The sequence below is a fragment of the Mustela putorius genome, unplaced genomic scaffold (genome assembly GCF_011764305.1).
Source record: "Mustela putorius furo isolate JIRA1106 unplaced genomic scaffold, ASM1176430v1.1 tig00003870_pilon_pilon_pilon, whole genome shotgun sequence".
NCBI classification, from domain to species: domain Eukaryota; kingdom Metazoa; phylum Chordata; class Mammalia; order Carnivora; family Mustelidae; genus Mustela; species Mustela putorius.
The window spans coordinates 4796247-4822382 of NW_025422022.1; the positions used below are offsets into that span (position 1 = coordinate 4796247).

General features: G+C 37.9%; 1 protein-coding gene across 2 annotated transcripts; it reads right to left on the reverse strand.

Moving 5' to 3' along the window:
* Window positions 1-25814, reverse strand: SSR1 (signal sequence receptor subunit 1). 2 transcript variants are annotated; one of them, XM_004753675.3, is made up of 9 exons: window positions 25635-25814; window positions 22169-22281; window positions 18422-18509; window positions 16885-17147; window positions 15076-15152; window positions 14216-14294; window positions 12446-12539; window positions 12158-12172; window positions 1-2372 (listed from the first exon to the last, which is right to left on the reverse strand). In XM_004753675.3, the coding sequence occupies exons 1-9, from the start codon at window positions 25711-25713 to the stop codon at window positions 2305-2307; spliced, it is 876 nt and encodes a 291-aa protein (XP_004753732.1). In that variant the 5' UTR covers window positions 25714-25814; the 3' UTR covers window positions 1-2304. The 2 variants fall into 2 exon arrangements, with proteins under 2 accessions (XP_004753732.1, XP_004753733.1); XM_004753676.3 differs by lacking the exon at window positions 12158-12172.
* Between the last annotated feature and the right edge of the window lie 322 nt (window positions 25815-26136).

The following is a 26136-nucleotide window of genomic DNA, read 5'->3' on the forward strand; positions in this document are numbered from 1 at the left end:
GCAAGATCCATGCTTTATGAACACATTATTCTCACATGTCTGAGTGACAGGTTTGGTACACAAGATTCTTGGTTCATTTTACAGATTCTGAAACCAATTTGCTCAAAAGGTAAGTTCTGAAACCATGGTTGGTGTAGCAAATGAATATATCAAAACAAACTTTAAAAACTTCATCCAAATATTTACATTTAAAAAAGACATTTAAAAAATAGGCTACTTATTAAGTGTGCTTGAACAAACCATGTGTGGAATTGAATTCCATTCATTATGGAGTTAGTTTTCTGCTAAACACATACTGATACTATAGAAGACCCTGGCAGCTGAGGATTTAAGAGTTTTCAACTGTTCCCAATCAATGCTAAAAAACGAAACAACATGACAAATAACTTCTGAGGTACTAATCTGAACCTCAGCAGCGGAAAGGCTAGCATGTAAGGCAAATTACTTAGGAATCAGAAGGGCTGGCACCTGTACCTCGGTGGCTTTGCCACTGCCTAAGTACCACCAAGTAGTCAATGAAACTGTCCAGAAACCATTTAAATTTTGTAATTACACCTCACTGCATTATGGTTCTAGGAGTTTCAAAAACTTAGGAATTCACAAAACAATGTTTTGAAATATATTCCTTGAGAAGGTGGAGGGTCTCCTATATTACATTAAACAAAAAAACATGCAGTTTTTACAGCTCATAGAGCTTTTTCAAAATAAGCTACTGATCATACAGCCCAATTAAAAACTCAAAACACTTTATATTACAGATATAGAAAGTTTATAGTTCAGCAATGCCAATATAGAGAATTTGACACCTTAGCCCCTACTTGCGAAGTGATTAACAACTATACAACAATAACTTCTATTCTATTGTCATAGGCTTTGGCTCAGATTTTTAAATACTTAAAGAACTTGGTAAGATTTTTTTGTTTGTGTGTCTTGTTTTGCTGTTGTTTCGTGTGGGAATGGGCGGGGATTATAAAGAAGAGGGCAGGAGGGGTAAATCCATTGTATTAAAGACAGATCAGGAATTAAACAGCCACTAGAATTTCATTTACCATTTCTTTATACAAAATATATGTGGGAGAATATGGCTTAAAGACAGAGGGGAAAAGCCTCTTATCTGTTCACACTATTTTACTTTACTCTTTATCCAGTCTGACAATAATGCCAAACTTCATTTACTACCTGGGACAAGAGTGACTCTAATAGGATTTTACAAAGTCCAATCTAATTTTGGTACTGAGATCTTAAGTGCTTAAAATTTTGGAATTCTTCAGATTTATTTAAAAAAGGTTTTCTGAACAAATTACCCAAAAATATTAGATAAAAACCAAATGGTTAACTACTTAAAAAAATATCCAATTCCTTTTTTTTTTTTTTTTTACAGATTAGTATTACTTGTAATATATCTCTGCCCCTATAAACTGACTTTTTGCTTAGTCTATAGACCAAGGCAATTTTTTTTCAAGCAAGATACTCCTATTAAGGGAAAAATATGATCTCTTAAAAAAACAAAAAAAACCTAAGTGGATCAGAAAAAAAAACAATGGATAACACAACTCAGGTCCCACAAATGTACCATTTTCTTAAAAAAAAAAAAAAGTAAAAAAAGAAAAAGGGGTGGATTTTATATATCAAAATCAGCAGAATTCTCATGCTTCACAATTTTGTTGCTAGAAATCCCCAAATTCCTTGGACTCATTTGGGAAGTTTTCTGAAGATGCGCATTATGGTAAACAGCAGCAAAATACCAAAACAATTCTATTGCTAAAAAGCAGCTACTCCTGTTTGTGCCTTTAGAATACTAGTTGTAAAACAGCAACAACAAGAATACTAATTTGCTCCATCAACTGGATTTGAGCAATTCTCAAAGAGAAACAAACTATTTTCTTTAAAACAATCTAAGGCAGGACATTTACAATCATATTGGACAAATATTCATTGAGTTTTGGCGGGCGGGGGGGGGGAGTACCAGAAAATGTCAAAAAGAGACACAATAGCATTATATTTAGTATTCTAAAGGCAGGCTTCAGGTAGTTCAACAATGATTCTGGTAACACCAACTGCTCACATACATACACACGCACACACATAGATTTTAATGGCTTAAAAAAAACCAAATTTGTTACTTTAGAAAAATGAATGCAGTGCATTTTCAGTAATATTATCGCCACAGACTCTGATTGCTCAGTCCACACATAAGTAGTAGTTGCCTTCTATGGTGATATGGCTTCTCTGCACTAATTCCCATCAGGCCGAAAAACATTAGGGCAGGTTAAGTAAAGACTGAATTGTTGCACAAAGGAACATTTACTCATCAGATCCCACTGATCTCTTCTGTGCCCGTTTCCTGGGCAACCTTCTTGGTGAAGCTTTATCTGGAAGAAAAGAGAAAGTTTTAACTTGCTTATTGTAAATATGATGGATGCAAAAGACCTTTAAAAAGCATTTTCCTTCAACTTTACCACTAAGTTTACAAAGAAACAAAAGAACACACATGCAAAAACACCCTAGTATAAATGCCTCTTGTGTAGTACAGGTTGTTAAACTAACTTTTAAAATAATCCTTCAAGAAGTAACTCAATTCAAACAAAACTTTTTTGTGACCAGGGTAGGAAAAGGTCTCCTCTTGGTTACTGGAATATTTAAGCAACCAAGCAAAATCTTAAATTCAACAATTTAATGTTTATACATGTGTAAGTAAGTGCTTTAGAGATAGTGTCAAAGGTACGAAATTTGCAGCTTAAAAACACTTATACTGCCTACAAATTAAGCCATGCAGTTTGCTAATTTTTGGCAATTCCACAAATTTAGCTGCAACAAACAGCAGGTTAAAGGAAATTTTTAGAAGATCAGTATCAAAACCATCCTGCAAACGTAAGCCTTCTTTGTATATACACTTTTTTCTCTTTATCTCCTTACATTATCTTCCTAGTGGGTTCTATTAAACAAAAGCTAAAATTGGTGGTGAGTTTTTACTTTGATCCAGTAAGAGGAGTCACCTGTATGTTTCTTTAAGTAAGGCTATCTTCTTCTCTGACCACTACTTTTTTAATTTCTAGTAGCACTTTATATATTAGGAAGTAAGACCCTTCGTGGTACAAGTTACAAACTAAAATTATTTTTCCAGCTTAAAAAAAAAAAAAAAATGAAGGGCTGGAAAAAATATTTAACACCAAAGTATGGGGTTTGTTTTGTAAGCATTTCATGAACAATGGTATGAAAAGAAATTTACCTAGAGAATCTTAATTTTTCTAAAATTGCCAGATCCCAAAACTGTAATATAAAAATATATAGTAAATGTCTATCAAGAATACTTAGCAGCTAAATTCCTTTTCAAAAATATGCTTTAATGACTATGAAATACTGAGTCTGCAAATCATAGGAAAACTGACCCCGATACTTTATTAAGATAGGTTAGTTAATGAAGTGTTTGGGGGCGGTCTCAACTCACCCAAAACTGAGCACAGAAGCATTTTTCTGATGGAAAAAGCCTGCAACTTTCATCAGATTTCAGAAAGATTAGACTAAAACTACTGCCTTTATGCAACTGACCAATTATTAGATAATATTTTAAGATAAACAATATGCTGAATATTATCTTTGAGCTTTATTTATTTAAGTAGGCTCCATGTGGGGCTCAAACTCTGGACCCTGAGATCAAGACTTGAGCTGAGATCAACAGCTGGACGCTTAACCAACTCAGGCACTCCTCAAAATGTTCTTTATTTTTTTAAGATTAATTATGTCTTTGAGAGAGCAAGAGCACAAGCAGGGGAGCAGCAGAGGGAGAGGGAGAAGCAAGACTCCCCGGTGAGCAGGAAGCCTGATGTGGGGCTCGATCCCAGGACCCTGAGATCATGACCCAAGTCAAAAGCGGATGCTTAACTGACTGAGACACCCAGATGCCCCAAAAAAGGACTTTGGAATCAAACAGCCCTCTGTGTGAATGTAGTGGTTACTATGCAAACTTAAGTCAGTAATCAGCACTTCACAACAATTTCAACCATCTGCGGCAGGGTTTTCAATAGAACACATGAAAAAGTGCCACAAAGGACCTTTAATGCCTGTTTCAACACCCCAACTGGACTCTAGTAAGGCAGCCAACTCTGCCTACCTTAACAAGAAATCTAAAAACCTCCACCAGCCCAGCACAGCCAAGTTAAGAAGCAGATACATGAGCAACAGAGTAAGACAGCATTCTAGAGTCATTCGGCTTTTGGGATAATGGCTCCAAATTCCTCAAGGGCCTAGAAAGCAGCATTTTATCTTACTTCAGCAAAAAACAGTAACTGATGTGTGTAATGCTTTTCAGCCCAAGAAAAAAAACAACCCCCTCTTACCACCTGCCCCACCAAAAACCTTAAAAAAATACTTAAAAAACCCAAAAACCTAATATATTATTTAAGGTCAAAATACTTCAACTTTTAAGAGCAAAGATTAAAACTATATGAAATAAGAAATCACTTAACTGAAAGAACAAAAAACACTGGAAATGATGTTAATGAGATTCAGTAAATGGGGCAGATCTGAAAACGCCCCAGCTGTCCTTATTTAAAAAGAAAGGTGTTATAGAAAACCACCTAATTGTGGCAAAGCTGCAACTTTTTTCTTTTTTAAAAAGACAAAGGCAAAATGTCAGCAGAAACCTAAACCTGCCCTCACCAACCCCTTCTCAGACTGCACAATCTATCCCATTTCCTACTACACCTGGGGGAGTCATATTACATAAATAGCTGTCAGATCAATTTCTTAAATTAATGATATAAAAATTACAAGCTTTCTAATGGATCCCCAAATTAAAAGAAAGTCAAATTACATGAAAGACTTCATCTTTCTAAGTTTCTGATCAGGTTGCCTTACGTATACATTTAAAACACTAGTATTAAACAAAGGACCTATAATTTTCTATTAATAGCACCTAACCTGTCATTTACAGTTAAAAAGACTTGAGGGAAACAGAAGCACCCTAATCTGAAATGCACAACATATCAGGAGAAAATGTATTTGTAGCAGGCTCAAATCGTTTCAAACCACCCCTCCTTTCTTTACATTCTGATGAGTGAGACGGAGACGAGAAAAATCTCTTGCCAAATTAAACACTGGCCCCTGAAACCTGTCTGTTCTCACACTACCCGCCCCCCTCCAATATTCCTGGAAGCCTGAGAGACTTCCACTACCATGCACACCTCCTGTTTCATTATCTTTAAATTTTCTCTTGGTTTTCTCCATTCTGTCCTCAAATATGAAAAGCACATGTCTTATCTTTGAAAGATAGGGCTATTTTTTCCTAAATTATCTTTAATTTGGCTCAACCCCTTTACTCTGAGAAAACCATGTTCGAAGGTGGTTCTCAAAGTATGGTCTGGACCAGCAGCCTCAAAAATCACCTGAGAAAATAGATATGCAAATCCTTGGGCCTCACCCAGACCTACTTGACTGGAAATTCTAGGGGGTGAGGCCTAGCAAGGGTAAGAAGCTGGCCAGGTGGTTCTTGAGTGCTACAGTTTTGAGAACTACTGCTGTAAGGAATCAAGTGTTAAGAGAAACAAAATACAAGCATACAAAATTAAGTAAAAGTATTTTTTAAGTTGAACTGCAAATATCAGTATGATTTCAGGGTTTGAAAAAATATGTATTTTCTAGCTCAGTTCACAGAACAGGCCTAGAAAAAATGTCACCCAGTATCAGTGACATTCCTAAAGCCTAGATTTTCATTTCTAGTATCATCCAGGAGTCCTTGGAGAAACAGCTTGTTCCATGCCTAGAGCATGGAACACAAAATGTCTGGATTATCTTGATGAGCCAGCAAGGAAGGGATCATTCAAAGATCCAAAGGGTGAGAATGAAGGTGGTTCAAAAAAGGCAACTGGTAAACCCATCTCAGCCCTTTGGTTGAGATAAAGCATAGAAAGGCAGCCAGCAGTCAAAACTGTAACAATCTGAGCATGAAAAAAAGTATAAAGCTGAGTTGGTACATGATAATCAAAAAACAAGAGAAAATTAGAAAAACTCTTTTGTCACATTGGGTGGTTTTTAAGTTAACTCTTTGAAAATTGGAAAGTAAAGGGAAATTAAGCACTTATCCTCCTCTTCTAACAGTAATTACTTTCTATAATGTAACCAAAAAGCCCCAGTTGATGGAGAGCTCTACTTCACAAAAGAATGGCAGTTAGTAAAAATTAAAGAAATTTCATTAAAAAATCAACACAACTTCTGAAACACTGATTCATGAAAGGATTTAAGCTGGTGAATGGTTTGAACTGGGGATCTGTGTGATTCCAAAGTAATGCCACAGAGAAAACTTCAAGGTTACAAGCAAAACCACTACCCTTTCCTGGTTACATGGGAACGTCATGTGGCTCCTACCCTAATCTAGTGCTCAATTCAGGATCATTAATGGTGGAACAATCAAAGACTGTCTCTTGATGTGATCAGGGAGAAGTACTCATGATATATGCTATGAAACAAAAATGATTCAATCTAATCAAACCTATAGATTTATCTTCCAAGTTAAAGAAATTTTAACTAAAAGGCATCAAGAGAAAACAATCAGAGAAATCGGGAACATGGGACTTTCTCGAGTCTCATCCTTCAGGGTGATAACTGGGTCCAGCAGCACTGGCACCATCTGGGAGCCTGTTAGAAACACCATTCGGTGTTGCACCAATCTGAAACTTTACCTGAACCTGCATCACAGCAGGATTTTCAAATGATCTTTACACATATTAAAGTATGAAAAGCCACTTTCCACAGGTCGAAAAGCCAACCTTTTTGAACTGTTATAAATTAAAAGGGACTTAAAAAAAAGGTTGGGGGGGGTACTTAAGACAGAGCTACCAGGTGCAATGCATTGTCCCATATTGGAAAAACAATTACATATTGTAAATGATATTTATGAAACCACTGAAGATATTTTGACATGATTATTTATTAATATATAAAATAATTAATTACTCTTTAAATGTGATGTTATTTCTACCAGGAAGGGAGTTATTTCTTTGCAAATCAGAATTTTTTTGGAAGTAGTGTGGCACTGTAAAAAAAAAAAAAAAATTAACTCTAAGAGAGCAAATAATTAGAATGCCTGACTGACTGAGCAAAAAGAGCACTGGACTCGGGGCGCCTGGGTGGCTTGGTGGGTTAAGGCCTCTGTCTGTGGCTCAGGCCAGGATCCCAGGGTCCTGGGATCGAGTCCCGCATCGGGCTCTCTGCTCAGTGGGGAGCCTGCTTCCTCCTCTCTCTCTGCCTGCTTCTCTGCCTGCTCTGTCAAATAAATAAATAAATAAATAAGGCATTGGACTCTTGATCTCAGGGTTGTGAGTTCAACCCCCATGTTGGGTGTAGAGACTACTTTAAAAGGGGGGGTAAATAATCATGTTTTTATTAATCACATGTATTTTTTTATACCCTTCTTCCTTTTTAACTTTTGTGTTCCCAATTTTGAAGATTTTTTTCTTTTATTCAAAGTAATATATATGTATATTTTAAACCTAAATTTTAGGTAGTTAACATATAGAACAATACTGGCTCCTGGAGTAGAGTTCAGTGATTCATTACTTACATAGAACACCCAGGGCTCATCACAAGTGCCCTCCTTAATGGCCATCTGCCATCTAACCTGTCCCTCACCACCGCCCTTCATCAACCCTCCGTTTGTTTTTTATCATTAAGAGTCACTGTGCACCCAATTTCTGAAATGGTCTCAGGACTCCTTTGATTTCACAGGATGAGGCTCCAACTAGCACCTCTTAGCTCCCAGGCTTTGCTAATAGTAATGGTGAAAAAGGACTGATTATGTATGAGAGTGTGACATGCTTTCCACCTATTTTCAAATTCTAGTAACAATTTATAGATAACATGCCTCTCAATAAGTCTGTAGACGGCAATGAATCACAACCCTGATTTTGATAAAAACTTTCATCTTCCTAACTGGAAAATCAGATTATATCAATGCTGTTCAGAAGTTTCACTGTTGTTTATGAAGTTTTTCCAAAATGAGGGGTTTCATGTAAATGGAAAAAGGAATAATACAAGTATCTTTGGTGGTTAAGACATGGACCTAAAACAAAATCAGATTTTGAGCAAGAAAGACCAGTACCATTAAAAAACATTTAGGGACTTTAACGCTATCCTTCTTTGAGTCTTAAGTCTTCCTGGGAAAGCACATGGGCTTCAGAATGTGACAATCCAGCTGAGGATCTTAGCAGGTTATTTTTTCTCAGTAGCAATTTCTCATCAGTAAATAGAGACAGCACCTCACCTTGCAGAGTGTTCTAGAATGCCCAGTATAAGGAGGTGCTAAACAGTCCTTCAACAAGGCCTCCCTAGATCCTAGTATGGTCCCCTTTCCTAACTTAGAAGTTGTCCATATAATTCACTCTATCACATATCAGATACCATCTCTGATTACTCAAATATTTCATAAATGTGCTTTATTTTCCTCAGGTGGAAATGTAAACTCTGAAAAAAACAGTAATATTCTTCTTTTCAACATGCCCACTGAGAACACAGCATAGTATTATGACAGACTAAACACCTGATACCTGCTAATGAAAATACCATCATAAATACAAACACTCTGTAAGTGTAATAATTCTCAGCTTTAAGTTCATGAACAACAATGTCAGGGAGAAAGATACTATAAAACCACTCCCCTACCCACAATCTATTTGTCATGCAGAAATTCTTTGGGAGGGATGGCTCCACAGCTTATAGTGACTTTACTTTTCAATTGTGACTTTTAATGCTTTTCAACATTTCAAACAATTCTGTGTAAGATATTTAAAATTTAGTTATTCATGAAGAACCCTTATTTTAAACATACCAGACTACATAAGGAATTCTGATGCATTATAAAGAGACCACAGTTTACCCTACAACCCGATTCCATATTTTGCTATTCGTATCAGGATAATATGGAAAACTTGTCCTTAAACAGCAAAGATTTAAATTTGAAGATAAATTATTTCATGGGATCTCAGCTACCACTTACGCTGTATGTCCCAATGTCTCCAAATCTTTTAATTTAATTTTAAATAGTCTCTACACCCAAAGCGGGGTTTGAATTTACAATCCCACTCCACAGACTAAGCCAGCCAGGTGCCCCATCAATGTCTCCAAATCCTGATACACCTCTGCTCTAAATACAACTTTCAAATGCTTACTGGACATCCTTATCAGGGCTCCTCACGATCAAAAGACCTAGTTCTAATTCCTCTCCCCTCATGCACTGTGCCACTCTTCTCGTATTCCCTAACAGGATCATCTTCCATCCAGATGCCTAAAACTCTAACTCTTCCCTCCTTCCTCCCTCAAACATCCAAAAAGCCACCCAAAGCCCAATCTGCTCCAATCCTGAAAAACCTTTCTAGTTTCTTTTCCTCCACATCACTACTGCTTTAGCTTAGGCCCTAAAGATTTCTCAGATGCTATATTGAAATCATCTAACTGGTATCCCAACTTTTAGTGGCTCCTGCTTGCTATGCTTGCTAAACCATACACCACAAAACTATGATAATTTTTTTAAAAAAATATGAATTTAATTCTCTGCTTCAAAGTATCTGATGGCTCCCTTTTATCAAGAAGAAAAGCCAAGTCCTTAGCCTGGTACATAAAACTGAAGACTCCTTCTCACCTAACTTCTTTTTTTTTTTTTTTATTTTAAAGATTTTTTTTTTATTAATTTGACAGAGAGAAATCACAAGTAGACGGAGAGGCAGGCAGAGAGAGAGAGAGAGAGAGAAGCAGGCTCCCTGCTGAGCAGAGAGCCCGATGTGGGACTCGATCCCAGGACTCTGAGATCATGACCTGAGCCGAAGGCAGCGGCTTAACCCACTGAGCCACCCAGGCGCCCCTCACCTAACTTCTTAAGACTCTGGTCAAAAGTCCATTTTCATGAATGACTCCCCTACTCTCTCCTAGAGAACGAAGGCCCCTCCCTCCTATGCTGTTACTGTTTTGTACCCACTTCTAAAAAAGGAACTACCATATCATAATTATGTTTCAACAGAGAAAGCTCCCTGAAAGGAACAATAAAACAATTCACTTCATAACCCTGGAGAGGACATGAACTGCCCATTCACAAGAAAACAGATACTAAGTGGCCAATATATATGTGTAAAGAAGTCAAACCTTATTAACTGTATGAAAGACAACATTTCGTACCATACCATACCGCCAAATTAAAACATTTGATAATACTTAATACCTAAGCCTGGTGGGCAACTGGGTGGCTCAGTTGATCAATCGACTGCCTTTGGCTCAGGTCATGATCCCAGAATCCCGGGATCGTGTCCTGCACTGGGCTCCCTGCTCCACGGGGAGTCTGCTTCTCCCTCTGACCTTATCCCCTCTTACTTTCTCCCTCAAATGAATAAATAAAATCTTTAAAAACAAATACTTAAGATTGGTGAGAATGAAAAAGAAACAGGCAATATTGTGCACTGCTGAGAATATAAACTATCTTTTGAAAGGGAAATAGGACTTTTCATTAAAATAAAAATAAAAATGTATGTAACCTTAGACCCAACCATTTTACTTTCAAGGAATTATGGATCCCAGGTACAGGGGTGGGTGAAAGGGGAGAAGGAGGTCAAAAGGTACAAAACTTCCTGCTATAAAATAACTAAGTCATGGGGGTGTAATGGATATCATGACGTCTATAGTTTTTAATACTGCACTATGTATTTGAAAGTTTGCTAAGAGGGTAGATCTTAAAAGTTCTTGTTACAAGAAAAAAAAAAAGATTTGGGGTGCCCACGTGGCTCAATCAGTTAAGGGTCATGATCCCAGATCCTGTGATAGAGGCCCGAGTTGGAGACCCTGTTCAGTGGTGAGTCGGCTTCTCCCACTCTCTCTGCCCCTCCCCCTGCCTGTGAGCATGCATTCAAGTAAATTCTAAAAAAAAAGTTTTTTAACTATGTGTGGTAACAGACTTACTGTGATTATTTTACAATATATACAAATACTGAATCATTACACTGTGCATGTGAATCTGTTATATGTCAACCAACTCAATTAAAAAATGATAAATTATCCCATAAATTTTTATATAAAAATGTTCATTATAGTTTTAATTTAAGAAAGAAAAACTGGAAATACTAAATATCCTTCAATACAGAATAGGTTTAACTTATCATGACACATTTAGATAAAGGAATACTATCCAGTTATTAAAAAGAATGAGGTAAATAAAGCACTACCAAAAAAAAAAATCCAAGGGGCGCCTGGGTGGCTCAGTGGGTTAAAGCTCTGCCTTCGGCTTGGGTCATGATCCCAGGATCCTGGGATTAAGCCCCACGCACTGGGCTCTCTGCTCAGCGGGGAGCCTGACCCCCCCCCCGCATGCCCCTCTGCCTACTTGTGATCTCTGTCTAATAAATAAATAAAATCTTAAAAAAAAAAAAAAAATCCAAGACATGAAAACTCAGAAAGTAGAACAGTGTTTGCAATACAATGTCATTTGTATAAAATATTCACAAACAACGGACATACGTACTGGTAAATGTAGAGAAAATACTTAGAATAATGAACACCTATTATTTATAGAAAATGCAATTAGTGTAGACAGGAGGTGATCTCAGTTTTTCATTTCTGTACTATTTATTAATGTTTTTAATACGAGGCCATAGTACTCTTATAATGAATGTTTCTTAGAAGTCCATTTACAGGGCCCCTGGGTGGCATCGTCAGATGAGCAACAGACTCTTGGTTTCAGCTCAGGTCATGATCTCAGGGTCGTGAGACTGAGCCCCACATCAGGCTCCATGTCAGCACAGAGTCGGCTTGAGATTCTCTCTCCCTCTGCCCCTTCTTGCACTAGCTTACTTGCTCACTCTCTAACGTAAATAAAGAAATCTTATAAAACAACAACAGTCCACTGACAATTGGAGGAAAAAAGTCTTTCATTCTTTCATAAACATTAGTATTTTAAGTAATCACATACATAATGAAACTGAAATATATGTTAGATAAACTACCAAGTTATGTTTCAGTTTTATTCTTTCAAACTACAGTGGGCAGTTAGTAGTTAGTTTTTCTAATAAATACAGTGCTAGAAAACTCTTCTATTACTCATTAAACGTCCTGTAAAGTATTCATATGCTCTACAAAATCCAGTACTATACGTAGCAAACACCATTAAAAAATTTAATTGCCTCACCTCTTCTACTCTGCACTGAAGCAACAGAAAAAAAGAGATAGGAAAGGATTAGGAATACATACAATTCACACATTTGTATATAAAACTGCTGATTTGGAAGCATTCTAAATTAAAGCTTAAAAATACTACTCAGAATAAAATTTTAAAGTGTTTATTAATATTACACTTGATTCTACACAAGTAATGAAAAAGATGAGTGTTAAGTAGCATTGACCAAGCATTTTGATACCTAAAATACTTAATTTGCATTTAAGAGAAAATTTTTCCAGCTAAGTTTTGAGTACTTACTGATCTGATTCAAAGTTTCCTGAGGAATCCAACTCATGTCAACATCATTCTGACTTGATGTACCCATCTCTACCTTCTGTAAGGGTCTCTTGCGCTAAAAGAGCATAAAAACATTTTAAAGGAGTTCTATTATAATGGTCACTATAATTTTTAAGAAAGTGTATTGTTACCTAATTTAAATATCTTAACAAATATGTCCTCTTCAAAACATATTCCTAGTCAAGTATTTTATTAATTAGAAGGATAAATTCATGCCTAACTCCAATTATAAAGAATAGATGATAAGGAATAAAACTTCATAACAATGATTTATTTTCAGGTTTTAAAGGACATTTCCTCTGCTATAAAACTTTGTATGTCTGTGGGCTGGTGGACCGACTAAGAACTTCTACTTATACAGTGATTTTTTTCTCCCTTTAGGAATCAAATCATAAATTTATCTTAACATCCAACAAAATTCAAGATAATTACTGGAATGCTGCACGCAGGCAGGTAGATTTCTGCACTGTTAGCTAACTAAACACAAACAATTGGCACAGATAAAAAAAAAATTTTAAATCTCATTTAAGCTAACAACCTCAAACTTTGTTCCTGGAGTATTTGCATCAAAACTACTAGGGAGATGGGGCACCTGGGTGGCTCAGTGGGTTAAAGCCTCTGCCTTCGGCTCAGGTCTGCATCCCAGGGTCCTGGGATGGAGCCCCGCATCAGGCTCTCTGCTCAGCAGGGAGCCTGCTTTCCCCTCTCTCTCTGCTTCCCTCTTTGCCTACCTGTGATCTCTGGCTGTCATATAAATAAATAAAACTTAAAAAAACAAACAAACAAAAAACTACTAGGGAGAAAGTGATTCAATTCCTTCTTCAGTCTTGCTCTTAAACAACAAACCTAATCATTTATGTAAGAGTATTAGGTATATCATCCAAAACTGGACTACATGAATACATGAAAAGTAACTAAAAACTGGCTTCATTCAAATGAAAACAAACAAAAAAACCCCCTAAAACAAACAAACAAACAAAAAAACTGGAGATGTCCTTGTATCTAACACGAATTTATAGCAAAAATGCTACTATGAAAATGAGGTAAAGAAAGTTATGGAAAGTAATACTTGAGCACTAAGTATTTCTCTTTTAAAGTACTTAATACAAATTTTGAAACAAATCTTGTTATAGTTTCCATTGAGAGGAACATGGGCTATTCTGTTTTCTTTAGAGGGAGGACAGATAAAGACACAGTGAAAGAGAAACCAGGATTATGGCAGGTCCATTAGTGCTGCCACTTTACTACCCTAACAAGAAAGCAGAAGTTTGATGGAATACGGCCAAATTCATTCTTTCTTCTTCAAATGAAAAGCCTCAATTAATTGCTAACTGGAAATTATTCCTAGAGTTAATAGTATTAAGGCAAATGTAAAAGCTGTGCTGCTTAAAGGTATAGAAGCATCCATGAAAAAGCAAATAGAACAATGAAATCTTATGTCTGAGTTTAAGGAATGAAAATTCTAACATAATTTAGAATTACAATATGAAAGTAAAGATTATTCTGGAAGATGTAGCCAAAAGACCCTAATACATTTGTGTATGGAAGTCTGAACAGACACAAGTCACGTATCCAAGATCTCATATTTAGGTTTTATTTTTAAAAAGGTGCAATAAACCTGTAAATGCACAAACCCACAGTTGAGAGCAAAAAGCCACAAATAACCAGATTATACTTAGTATGGTAACAACTTTTAAAGTATGGCTGTAAGAGTCACTCATCTAGAATTACCTTTCTAGATTCCAGGAGTTGATGAAGGCCAACAACAACCAAGAGCCCAAGACCAGCAAGGAACATATACATAAAGATTCTGATATAAAAGGAAAAAGCAAACTGGCTTTAATTCTTAAGAAACATCACAACTAATTAAAACTACAATCCTGCTTTAACTCAAACAATACCATAGCTGTAATCACAACTAAAATTCTAACACAATATATGCTTTCCAAATAACTGTAGAGCAAAGGAAAAAAATATTTTATATTCTACTTAAGTCTAGGTAGTAAGTTTCACAGATTTATCTTTAAGAACAATTGGTCAAAAAAAGCAATTATATGATCTAAAATAAATAAAATTACAATTTATTACACTCAAGCTCAAGCTCAGTTAAAATAACTGCATTAGGTTTTGTCTCCCTCAAATATTAAATTATTTTGCATAATTTAACTTAAAAACTGCTTTTGGTCAACTACGTATTTGGGTATACAGTGACAAATGACTCATTATCCTTCAAGAACACAGTTTCTAAGAGAACATCTAGTTTATATTTTTAACAGCAATTGAAGAGGTATGTAACTTAGATGATGCTGGTGATCAGCTCATGAGCATGAGATAGATAGGAATTTAGAAAGAAGGGACATTCAGAAAGCCAACTACCTTTTTAAAACAATTTTGGTCATTTTCTATTATCTTTCTTAACTCATTATTAATAGTTATAAAATATAAAATCCTAAAATACAGATTTACATAAGCAGGATTTCACAGGAATCTTAGTTTGGTCTATTTTCATTATTAAAACAAAAGTTGATAGGAGCAAGCCTTCCAGGCCTGCCCTGTGAGATCAAGATCTACAAACTGCAAATTTCACTTACGTTTCTCCATCCAACCCATCCTCTCTTTCAATAATTGTAACTGTTTGATTGAAGACAGCATCTTGGAATACATTGCCCTATTAATAAATCACAAAAATGTCAACGGCATTGAAAAAAAATAGAAGATTATAAGATTTCTGAAAACTGTTACCCTAATAGATATAAAACAGCCTTCTCATCACTTAGGTCAGTAGGACTCAAAAGTCACATGTAATTGCACTATACAAGTAATTCAGACTCAACATTATAATATTACTTTCTTCCACAAAATAAAAAATGCCTCCTTCTTTGCTAAAGTTGTCCTCTGCTTTTGTGAAGGTGGGAAAGGGGAAATGTGTGTGAAACCAGGGAACTAAAATAAAAAGGGGATAAAATGCACAGATAGAAACAAAGCCCATAAATACCCATAAACTAGAAACCATAACTTCTGCTGAGTATAATCCTCCACAAAAGAAGGGAAGAGTATGAAAACGTATATAGTAGCAGCTGCAGTAGCAGATTTTAAGAACTAGACTTGAACAGAAGTCAAATCCATGCTCTAAATTTATAATGGACTGGAAATCAATTTACAATAAATGTAATTTTCAGTATCAAAATATTTTTCTGTGGCAGTCTTGGAACAATTTGTCAGTTCAGCAGAACTTGTTTTCAAATACAAGAATCAGTGGGATAATACATAGATAGCTATTTCCAGTGTTTGATGCTTCACACAAAGGCAGTACTCTTCAGAACTGTCACTTACTGCTAAACTGTAATAATATAAGTTTTACTTCAAAATCTTTCTACCTGCATTGCTCCAATGACAATTCCAAGAATCAGAATACATTGATATAAACTAACATTCAAAATGGTACTAAAACTGCAACGTGTCTGTTGGATTAAGCTTAATTCTGCTTGAAAACAAGATAAAATATATAATTATTCAAATGCATAACTATAATGTTGAGGAAGAATAATATATTATTTTGAAGGATGAAAAACCCACTAATTTAAAAACAAAAGAAAACTTAATTGCAACATGAGAGATTTACCTTAGACATGACTAGACATGTTAACACTACGTGAAGAAAAAGGTTGAGTAAACTTCCAAGAGAGAATGAATTTCCTTCTCTGAGAACTTTTTGAGAAGGGAATGGTTTAAATGTGCTCTCATCTGAAGGATGTAATAGCTGGCACCTAGAGGTCAACTCCCAGCAGTAAAATTCTAGTGGGATTCTCTCATTCATTCATTGGACATACTATATATATATTAAAAACCACAAAAAAGACAACAGAGCTTGTATAAGACTATTTGGTTCTCATAAACCATAAACCTCACTGTTCTATCCTAAAAATATTTAATTATATTTTTATCTACGAGTATATAAAATGATGGAAAAATTTACAGAAAGCCCTTAAGACTTAAAATTAAAGCAGTAAAATGGGAAAAATAGAAGCAATGAACGGAGGTACAAAACAAATTACTCTATATATTTTACCATCTTAGTAAGAAGTAGACTCCACTGCGTGGCTTACTGTCCTGTTAAGCTCAAGCTCAAGTCACACCCTCTTTGCTACTATAGGCTACTACCTATCTCTAGTCTGATTCAGTTATGCTGGGCTATCACCTGTTCATATCTATCTGCCTTGCTGAATTCTAGACCTGCAGACAACTATGACCAAATTATTTTTGCCTCCCTGTTGTCCATCTCAGCTCCAACCATAAATAGGTGCCTGAATGAATAAATATAAGAGTATTCATTTAACAATGTCAATTGTTCTCATCCATCTGTAACTTAAAAAAAAAAAAAAATGTTTAGCAGGTCTTACATTCAAATCTTTGTAGTTCAGATTGATGACTAAACCAAAGGGTCGTCCACCCATGGGCTCTGCAGGAATGAAGGAGTATTCAAAAGTTGCCTGTCTCTGGGGTGGCACTACAGTGTTCAGAGGAAGAGCTGTGAAATTCTGGATATAAAACTGGTAGTCCTGAGGATAACGGAATGAGGCATCTAAGGATTCAACAATAAAATCTTCTGTACCCTTGTTTGTAAAGCCTACTAGGAACTTCACAATGTTATTTGCTGGAAAATCTAAGAAACAAAAAAAGGAAACCAGAAGATTAGAAAACGTTCAAAGCACACAAAATAAGTAGACATAACTAAGGATCTGAGCAAACTTTCCTACAAATGGACGTGGTTTCAGAACCTTTTCAGTAGAGCACCCCAGTTTCCTACTAACTAGTAACTGATTACAGTTGGTGTATAAACTGGAACGCTTCTCTGTACTCTAGCACTCCAACTTCATAACTGAACACAGAATCTATATGTTAGACTACATCACTTCCACGCTATGTGGTCAAAGAAAGAGCTGTGTATTTTAGCAGTCAGATTAACTTGCAGTGGGACTACTTGTCTTGAAGTCACCTCCAACTTATATCTGTTATCTGTGCAGACAAGAAAAGAATGACAGAAAGGTAAGTCTAAGAGGTCCACCTGAAAACTGTAGTATCTTTTAAAATATTGAAAAAATAAAATTAACCAGGTAACCCATACCATTTTAAGCAATCAATCAAAACACAAAATTTGAAGTAACAACCCAATGAGGAAGCTATAAAAAAGAGGGGAAATCTCTTAATCAAATCATACTTTTTGTAGGCATAAAATTTGAATATATGTGGGAATAAAACAAAACTTGAGAAGACCAAGATAATAACATCAAAAAGAAAATTCTTCAATAATTATATGTGGCCTACAGAACTGAGTTTTACCCAGTTAGCAGAGGCTTTGGGACAGACACATCTGAATCCATCTTTATAATCTATTTAACAGAGCAGTAACTCTGGACCTGTTCTACATCTCTCTAAATCTCAATTTAACAGTAACTATCCTGATACAGTTTCTGTTAAGATAAAGTGAATGCACACAAAATATTGAGAACAGTATTGGTTTATAGCTCCCCAAAAATATAAGACATTATGTTTTCTTTTAATGAAACTAGGCTCTAATCCAGGTCTAACTATACAGATTTAATATTTCACTAATATTTATACACTCAAGATATGAGTCAGTTTACTGTGGCAGTTTGAAAAAGTTTAAAAACAGTATCTTCCAAAAGAATATTTAACTTCTAATTAAAAGAGATACTATTTAATTTCCCCCTTAGTTTAAATGCCAGGAATACTACCTTATGGATATGGGTAATCACACATGTAAGAGGATTTTTTTCAAATATGTATTTATACCATACTTGTAAGAAAGAGGAAAATGAATAAAGATTTTAAACAGTACTAATGCTTCCCCCAAAAAGTGAGCTTGTCATCTGAAAAATTCCCATGTCTGAGTTAAAACTAACATTTCCCTATTACCTTCTCCTTTCACAAACAGGATAGTTGTATCTGCACTTGGTGAAGCTTCAGGTTCACCAGATACATCTTCTTCCTCTTTATCTTCAGCCTAACAAAAACAACATTAAAAAGATAATTTTGGAGGAAAATACATCATTTAAAAGTAACGACTTCACTAGATTTGGGACAAAATATTGCTTCTCCCAAGCTTTGCTGGGATTAGGGATTAGGAGTGGTATGGATTTCAGTGTATCTTATCAGTTAGCATAAAAACTTCCATAGTCGTCATTTCTAAGAATAATATGCATACCAGTCCCCTGGGGCTTTTATGCAGCTCTGATTCAGTTCCAGGGAAAGCCTGAAACCCTATTTCTAAAAGCACCCAGGAAATACCAAGGCTGCAGGTACTCAAACCACACTTCAGAACTATAAGGTTCTTGAACATGGGTTGGTAAACTTTATCTGTCAAGTTTGAAAAAATTTTAAAAACAGCATCTTTCAGAGGAACACTTAATTCACAAGTTAAACAGTATTTATTTTCCCTCTCAGTTTAAATGCCAGGAATAGCTCCTCATAGGAAAAAGTCTCAAACTCAGTCTCCTCACCCCCCCCCCCCCATCTTCCCACAAGGGTGAAGGAAATAGGACTCTGAAAGCAGCACCAACCCAAGGGCCCAGATATCAAATATTTTTGGCTCTGGGAACCACGAGGTCCCTCTGGTCAACTCTGAGGCTTCAGTATGAAAGCAACCACAGACCGTATGTACAACAATAAGAACAACTAGACACAGCCTGCAGCCATTTTGCTGACTTTTGTTCTAGACAACCTTGTCATCATCCCAAATTAATAAAACAATTTTCCTGTGAGAAGATGTCACAACTTGGAAGAAGTGGTTTTATTATTATTATTTTTTTGTTAAAGATTTTATTTATTTAGATGACAGAGAGATAGCACAAGTAGGCAGAGCAACAGGCAGAGGGAGAAGGAGAAGCAGGCTCTCCGCTGAGCAGGGAGCTCAATGTGGGGCTCCATCCCAGACCCTGGGATCATGACCAGAGCCAAAGGCAGCCACTTAACCAACTGAGCCATCCAGGCGCCCTGGAAGAAGTGGTTTAAAAAAAAAGTGAGCAGGATCACATTGGGATGATGGAAAGGTCCTAAAATTCAGAGCTGCTCAACTTGGTACATTTACTGTAGATTGAATTTTATGTTTAAAACAGGTTAATGGTATGATATGTAAATTCTATCTTCATACAGTAGTTAAAAAATATGAACAAACTTTAATGTAAAATTTAACCCTTAGGGCGCCTGGGTGCTCAGTTGGTTAAGCGTCTGCCTTCAGCTCTAGTCATGATCCCACGGTCCTGCTTACAAGACCAGCATCTGGCTATTTGCTCAGTGGGGAGCCTGCTTCGCCTCCTCCCTCTGCCTCTTTCCCCAAATCATTCTGTCAAATAAATAAAATGTTAAAAAAAAAAAATTACCTTAAAATTTTTTTAAAATTTTAATCCTTGGTGCAGCACTTCTCTACTCATCAATCAGGATTACAGAGATAGTCATATACTTGAAGTGTTCGGGTCTTTAACAAATTGAGATGCTTAAGGGCACCACTGTTTACTGGCATTTTGCTTCTCTCACTTATGTAAAACACTCTCTCCCTCAATAGACAGACTTCTCAAGGGCAAAGACTGTCTTATACTTTAAACATTCTTCAAACCCAGGTCGTATACTTAAGAGAAGACACACAAACATTTGTTTGATGACTGGGCAATTGTTTGATGTTATATATTAAATATCCTTAATGATACTATTCATTTAGTAAGAGTTAGTGAATTTCTACTTTTGAGAAAAGAGACCCACAAATAGAAAGAGACCAGAGACAAGAAGGCAGGAATCATAAACTGTAATAAGGAGAAAGGAGTACACTTGAGAAATGGTTCAGAGAAATCACCCTGAAGATTTGATTAATGGGGTGTGGGATAAAAAGAAAGTCATGAGGCAAGAGCTTGAATCACTAGAGCCGTATCAAAACAGAAAATAGTTACGGAGGTGGGATGGATGGTAAAAGCTGAATTCCATTTTGAACATATAAAATTTCAGGTACGAATGGAGTATCCAGATGGTGCTATTTGGCGGAGAGCTGGAAATAAAGGTATGGAGCTCAGGAAGGTAAATACCTAGAGAGATAGGATCTGAAGGTAATCGAGAAAAGGTGGTGCTGGTTGACACCACGGTGTCATTAACATGAAGGAGCCAAGCAGAGGGAGAAAAGGTGGTAGCGAGACCACGCAGCAGCAACTGGGCAGAGGAAACTAAAGGGGCAGGGGGACAGAAACCAACACGAAGGAACTCAAGGAAGGGGTACTCCGCAAATGCTACCAAGAGCTCAAACAAGATAACAACGAAAAACAGGCCAGGAATTTCGCAATTAGGTCAATGGTGATTTAGCAAGAACAGTTTTACTGGTTACATCAGATGAAACCACACTACAAATGTGAAGTGGTACAATTTATTCTTTTCAACGTGCTGGTAACGAAAAAACGTGTAGCAACTTAAAGTGGAGGAATATGAAGTGGCATAGGGAAATACACGCATAGCTTATCAGAATCAAGTCACTGAGAAGAACAATAAAGTTACAGAAGGAAATAATACAAAATCCCACAGGACGAGATGGGGACAAGAACACAGGTGGTAGGCCTAGCCTTAGAAAGAGTAAAGACAGACAACTCACTATTTTTTTAAAGAAGAAAACGTAAAAAGGATGAATGAATAATATATTCAGAAGTAGAAATTTGATACAGTTCATACTCGATGCCCTTCGTTTTCGGACACTGAAGGCAATGTGTTGCTAATTCCATGAAGAGGACTGATTCTGGAGTAAAAATTTGTGCAGGATAAATTATAGTAGTCCAAGAGAGGAAATAAAATGAGCTAGAAGCATGCTGCAATGATCTTGATTTTAGCCCAACATTCTTACTGTTTTACTGTAATTTTATAGTAAAAATTTCAGAACTGGACTTTTTAAGAGATCTTCTCTAAGCCCCTTCCTCTTCACAGGGCACATTTTATACACTGTTTACTCCTTGCTCCTCACTGTCTGCCACCAAAACACATATATACCGCCCTAAGAACAGAAACTTCATGAGAGCAGAGAGAATACCTAGCTTGTTTACTGCAGAACTAAGAACAGTGCCTAGCACATAGTAGGGACCCAGTAAATATATTCTTACTGAATGAAGGAAAAAATGAGGAGGAAGATGAGATCTAGAGCGAGAAGCTACTCAAAAAAACTAAGTAGCATGCTACCCAAATCTATCAACACTGGTTCAGTGCCATTCCCACTGTTACCCTCTCACGTTCATGTCTATATGATCTTTAATTGTTCTTTGTATCATGCCTTCCTCCTTGTGCAAGAAAATATTCATGATCCATCCTCAGTCACTGGCCTGTTTCTCCCAACTTCAATCCACTCTGATCACAGTAACAAACCTCTAAACGCAAGACTTTTAATCCCAAATTGGTCTATAAAAAGATAAATTCTAGGGGCATCTGGGTGGCTCAGTTGGTTAAGCGCCTGCCTTCTGCTCAGGTTATGGTCCCTGCGTCCTGGGATCAAGCCCCATATCAGGCTCCCTGCTTAGCAGGGAGTCTGCTTCTCCCTCTCCCTAATATATAAAATCTTTTTTTTTTTTTAAAAAAAAAAAGATAAATTGTAGAAGTGATATAAACATGAATTACACTGTATAGAACACTGTATAGAACACTAACCAAATCTGTGGGTTCATCTTCTTCCACCTCTGCTTCATCATCCTCATCTTCAATTATTGAATCTTCTACCGTTTCTTCATCTTCTGTGAGATCCTGAGCTGCAGCTAATGAGCCTAACAATAAAACACAAATTAGAAGTTAAGCTTTACCGCTGGCATACTGATGTTTTTCAGTCCCCGGTATAGGCAATACACCTTTCCCCTTGGAGTAATTCAATCTCCCAGTTCCCTTGAAAGATGCCAAATTACAATGCATCTAGAATATTCATGATTTTATCTTAGCAATAGTCTTACCAGGGACACCTGGGTGGCTCAGTCTTAAGTTAAGCATCTGCCTTCAGCTCAGGTCTTGATCTCAGGGTCCTGGATTCAACTCCCACATCAGGCTCCCTGCTCAGTAAGGAGCCTGCCTCACCCTCTGCCCTCCCTGCTTGTGTGTATTCTCTCTCTCTGTCTCTCTCAAATAAATAAATAAACTTTTTTAAAAAATAGTCTTATAAACTGTATGTTAACTTTCATGGGAAATGCTGTTTAATTTTCAAAAGCACTTACTTGTTGGGGAAAATGAACTGCTGAAACTAAAAATGCCTTGAAGCTCGAATAAAAAGCCTCAAGTAAGTTTGTTTTAAAACTAAGACACTCCAGGGGCACCTGGCTGGCTCAACTGGTTGAGAATCTGCCTTCAGCTCAGGTCATGGTCCTAGGGTCCTGGGATCAAGGCCCACATCCATGTACCTAGCTACCCCTCCCCCGAGCAGGCTCCTTACTGCGAGGGGAGCCTAATTTCTCCCAATCCCTCTGCCCCTCCATCTGCTTGGACGCACATGCCTGTATGTGCACACAGGCATGCTCTCTGTCAAAAGATAAAATTTCACAAAAAAATAAAAGAAAGAAGCTCCAGAATTTAATCCCTGTTATTAACCATACAAGAAACAAAACCCTGTTCGGGTCTAAAGGAAAACAGCAATCTCGGTAACTAGGCAAGAAACATTTGTTATTAAAGTTAACTACAGCTCAAACTCTTAGAACTTGATAGCAATGTAAGTCCAAGGAACAAATATTTGTGTGGCATCCACGGTAAAAACTAGCTTGCATAAAGCACATTTAGTAAAATAAAAGCTATACTGGTAACTTCAGGGTTGAAAGCACTGAAAGCATGCACTTATTTTTGCATATGGTTTCAAACATTTTTTTTTTTTAAGATTTTATTTAGTTATTTGACAGAGAGAGATCACAAGTAGGCAGAGAGGCAGGCAGAGAGAGAGGGGGGAAGCAGGCTCCCTGCTGAGCAGAGAGCCTGATGTGGGGCTCGATCCCAGGACCCTGAGATCATGACCTGAGCCCAAGGCAGAGGCTTAACCCACTGAGCCATGCAGGTGCCCCCAAACATGTCTTAAGTACTTTTTAAAATTTCTCTTACATTGAAAAATTAAGCATAATTAAGGCCAAGAAACAATTTTATAGGCACAAGTTCTCTAAATAAGTCATATTAAATCTATTTCAGACAAGAGAGTCACTTAAAGAAATTTCAAAGTTCTACTGACTCTTCCAACATTTCTCAGAAAGAATGATGATGTGGCAATTCAGATGGGGAAAAAAAATGTGGGAAAGGAAGCATGTGTACATGCTACAATACCCAGGAAAAACAGTATATATTAAGGACTCTGCATTTTAAGCCTTTTCCAGTTCCTTGAATTTTTACCGGCTGTTAAGATTTATGTAAAACATTAAAGAACACTGAACCACACATCATGAACTGAAAAACAGCCTCTACTGTTTGCTGCACAAAGACAGCGCATTCATAATTTACAAGTCACTTTGTAAAACCAATAAGAAAAATACCTATCCTGACATAATAATTTTAAGTTGGACTTAAATTTCAGGAGTTCTCAATATGTACAACGGCTTTTCACCCTGCATTTCAGTAGATACTAATATTAATCAGTAACAATTCTGTGCCTAGAAAGTTTAGCAATTCTCAAAAATTAAAAATATCCTTTGAAAGAAAGACCATTCCTCACAAAAAAATGTTTAAAGCTATCCAGTTAGGTTTAGATACAATTGACATTTCTTAAAAAAAAAAAAAAAAAAGGTTTTCAAAACTGAAAAAATAGATTCTAAGTACAATTGTTAAATTTTCTTTACTTTTTTTTTTTTTAAAGATTTGATTTATTTATTTGACAGAGAGAGACACAGGGAACACAAGCAGAGAGAGTGGGAGAGGGAGAAGCAGACTTCCTGCCAGACAGGGAGCTCAATGCGGGGCTCAATCCCAGGACCCTGGGATCATGACCTGAGCCACCCAAGAGCCCCCAGTATTTTTTAAAAAGCCAATAAGAACAAACCAGCAAGCAACTCATAAAGAAAAAGAATCCCTCTTTAAGCCTGCAAATGAATTCATTAAGAGATTTGATTAATTCTCTCACTTGGTTTTTTATCCACTAAAGAGCAACCAGTCCCTTCACTCTTCTTTGCAAAAGCACTGGTGGATACCTGCCATGATCATTCATATCGTATCATTCTCACACAGTTTGCTTAAACTTACAGATTGAAAGGAATTCTAGTGATCGTTTAGTCAGACTGACTTTTACAGATTAGAAAGCTGAAGTTCGTAACAGAACCAGGACAAAAAGACAAGGTTCCCCATCTTTAACGTCGGGTTAAGTTATTTTCACACCAGATTAACTGCTGGAAAGAACAAACAAACGTATAATGTCGAATTCGACGTTTCTTCCCCAGGGAAATGTGATGCTTCCCCAAAACAAAAAACAGTTACAGGAAATAAAGGGCGGGGGGAGGAAAACGAGGGCTCAAGTAACAGGAATTCCTCAGTTGGCCTGGGAGTAGGGGTGGACAGTGCAGGCGAAGATGGGGAGTTTTTCTGAAATGAAGCCTCCTGGTAACACACAGGGTGCAGGGGCTGATAAGCAGGGAGAGGACCACGAAGGGGGAGCGGGAAGAGATGCTCTAGGAGTTTAGGTGTGTAGAAACCACGGGTTCAGCAAATGAATGAAGGAGGGCTCCCAACGTGGAAGCTAAAGACACGTCAGCCCAGAGCGGAGGGGGTGGAGCGGAGGCGGCCAGAAGAAATACAACGGCTGCGGCGCGCACGGGTGCAGCTGTGCCCACTGCCCACTCGCCTCCTTCCCTGTGCCCAAGACCCCCCAACTCCGGCCACAGCAGCAGGCGCGGGTCCCGGGACAGAGAAACGCAAGGCTACGGGCGGCCACCAAGCAAGGTCGCCCGGCACTGCCCCGCGCTCCGCGTGAAAGGGGCGGAGGCCCCAGCGGGGATTCGCCCCGCGCGCGCTGGGACCCCCCAACTACAAGCCGGGGGTCGGGGAAGGGGTGGGGAGAGGCCGGCGGAGCGGATGACGGACCCAGGATCCGCTGCCGCCTCCGGCTTCAAACTTGGCTGTCGCTGGCTTCTTCCCGGCCAAGACCCGCTGCCCACCCCCCTCGCCTCACCTCCAGGGCCACTGCGGAGCAGGACCGTAGCGGGGAATACGAGCAAGAGCAGCAGAAGCAGGCGGGAGAGGAGTCTCATGGCGCGGCCGGTCCGGTGTCCAGTCACCGCCCGCCAGTGCTCTCCGCGGCTCCGGCGGTAATGGCGTTACTCTTCATCCGGGCTCCGGGAGGGGGCGGGGCACGCATCACGCACGGGCCCTTGCCACGCCCCCTCCTCTGGCCGAGGAACGCCGCCAACGTGGCTGCTTGGTCGGAGGGGTGGGGAGCGCGGGCGGCACCAGGAGTCACGTGACCGGCCGCCGCGCTCTTCCGACATTCCCCCGAAAGTCCGCCTCCTGCGGTACACGCGGGCTGGCAACCTGAGGTTTGTTGCTTGGCCCACCCCGCTTGCCCGTTACTTTACTTGAATGACGATGCGCCTGGTTCCTGGCGGCGGTAGTCTTTGTATAATTTCAAGTGGTAAGAGGAACGTGAACTACCGTATGTGACATTGAAAAGCAAA

What these genes read in the sequence shown, in the direction of transcription:
- SSR1 (XM_004753675.3), bottom strand. Translation starts at nt 25,713, where the DNA reads ATGAGACTCCTCTCCCGCCTGCTTCTGCTGCTCTTGCTCGTATTCCCC. An exon ending in CCTGTTTGTGAAAGGAGAAG is followed by an intron (nt 17,148 to 18,421) that starts GTAATAGGGAAA and finishes TTTGTTTCTTAG; the next exon opens with ATTTTCCAGCAAATAACATT. An exon ending in GATGGGTTGGATGGAGAAAC is followed by an intron (nt 14,295 to 15,075) that starts GTAAGTGAAATT and finishes CTTTTATATCAG; the next exon opens with AATCTTTATGTATATGTTCC.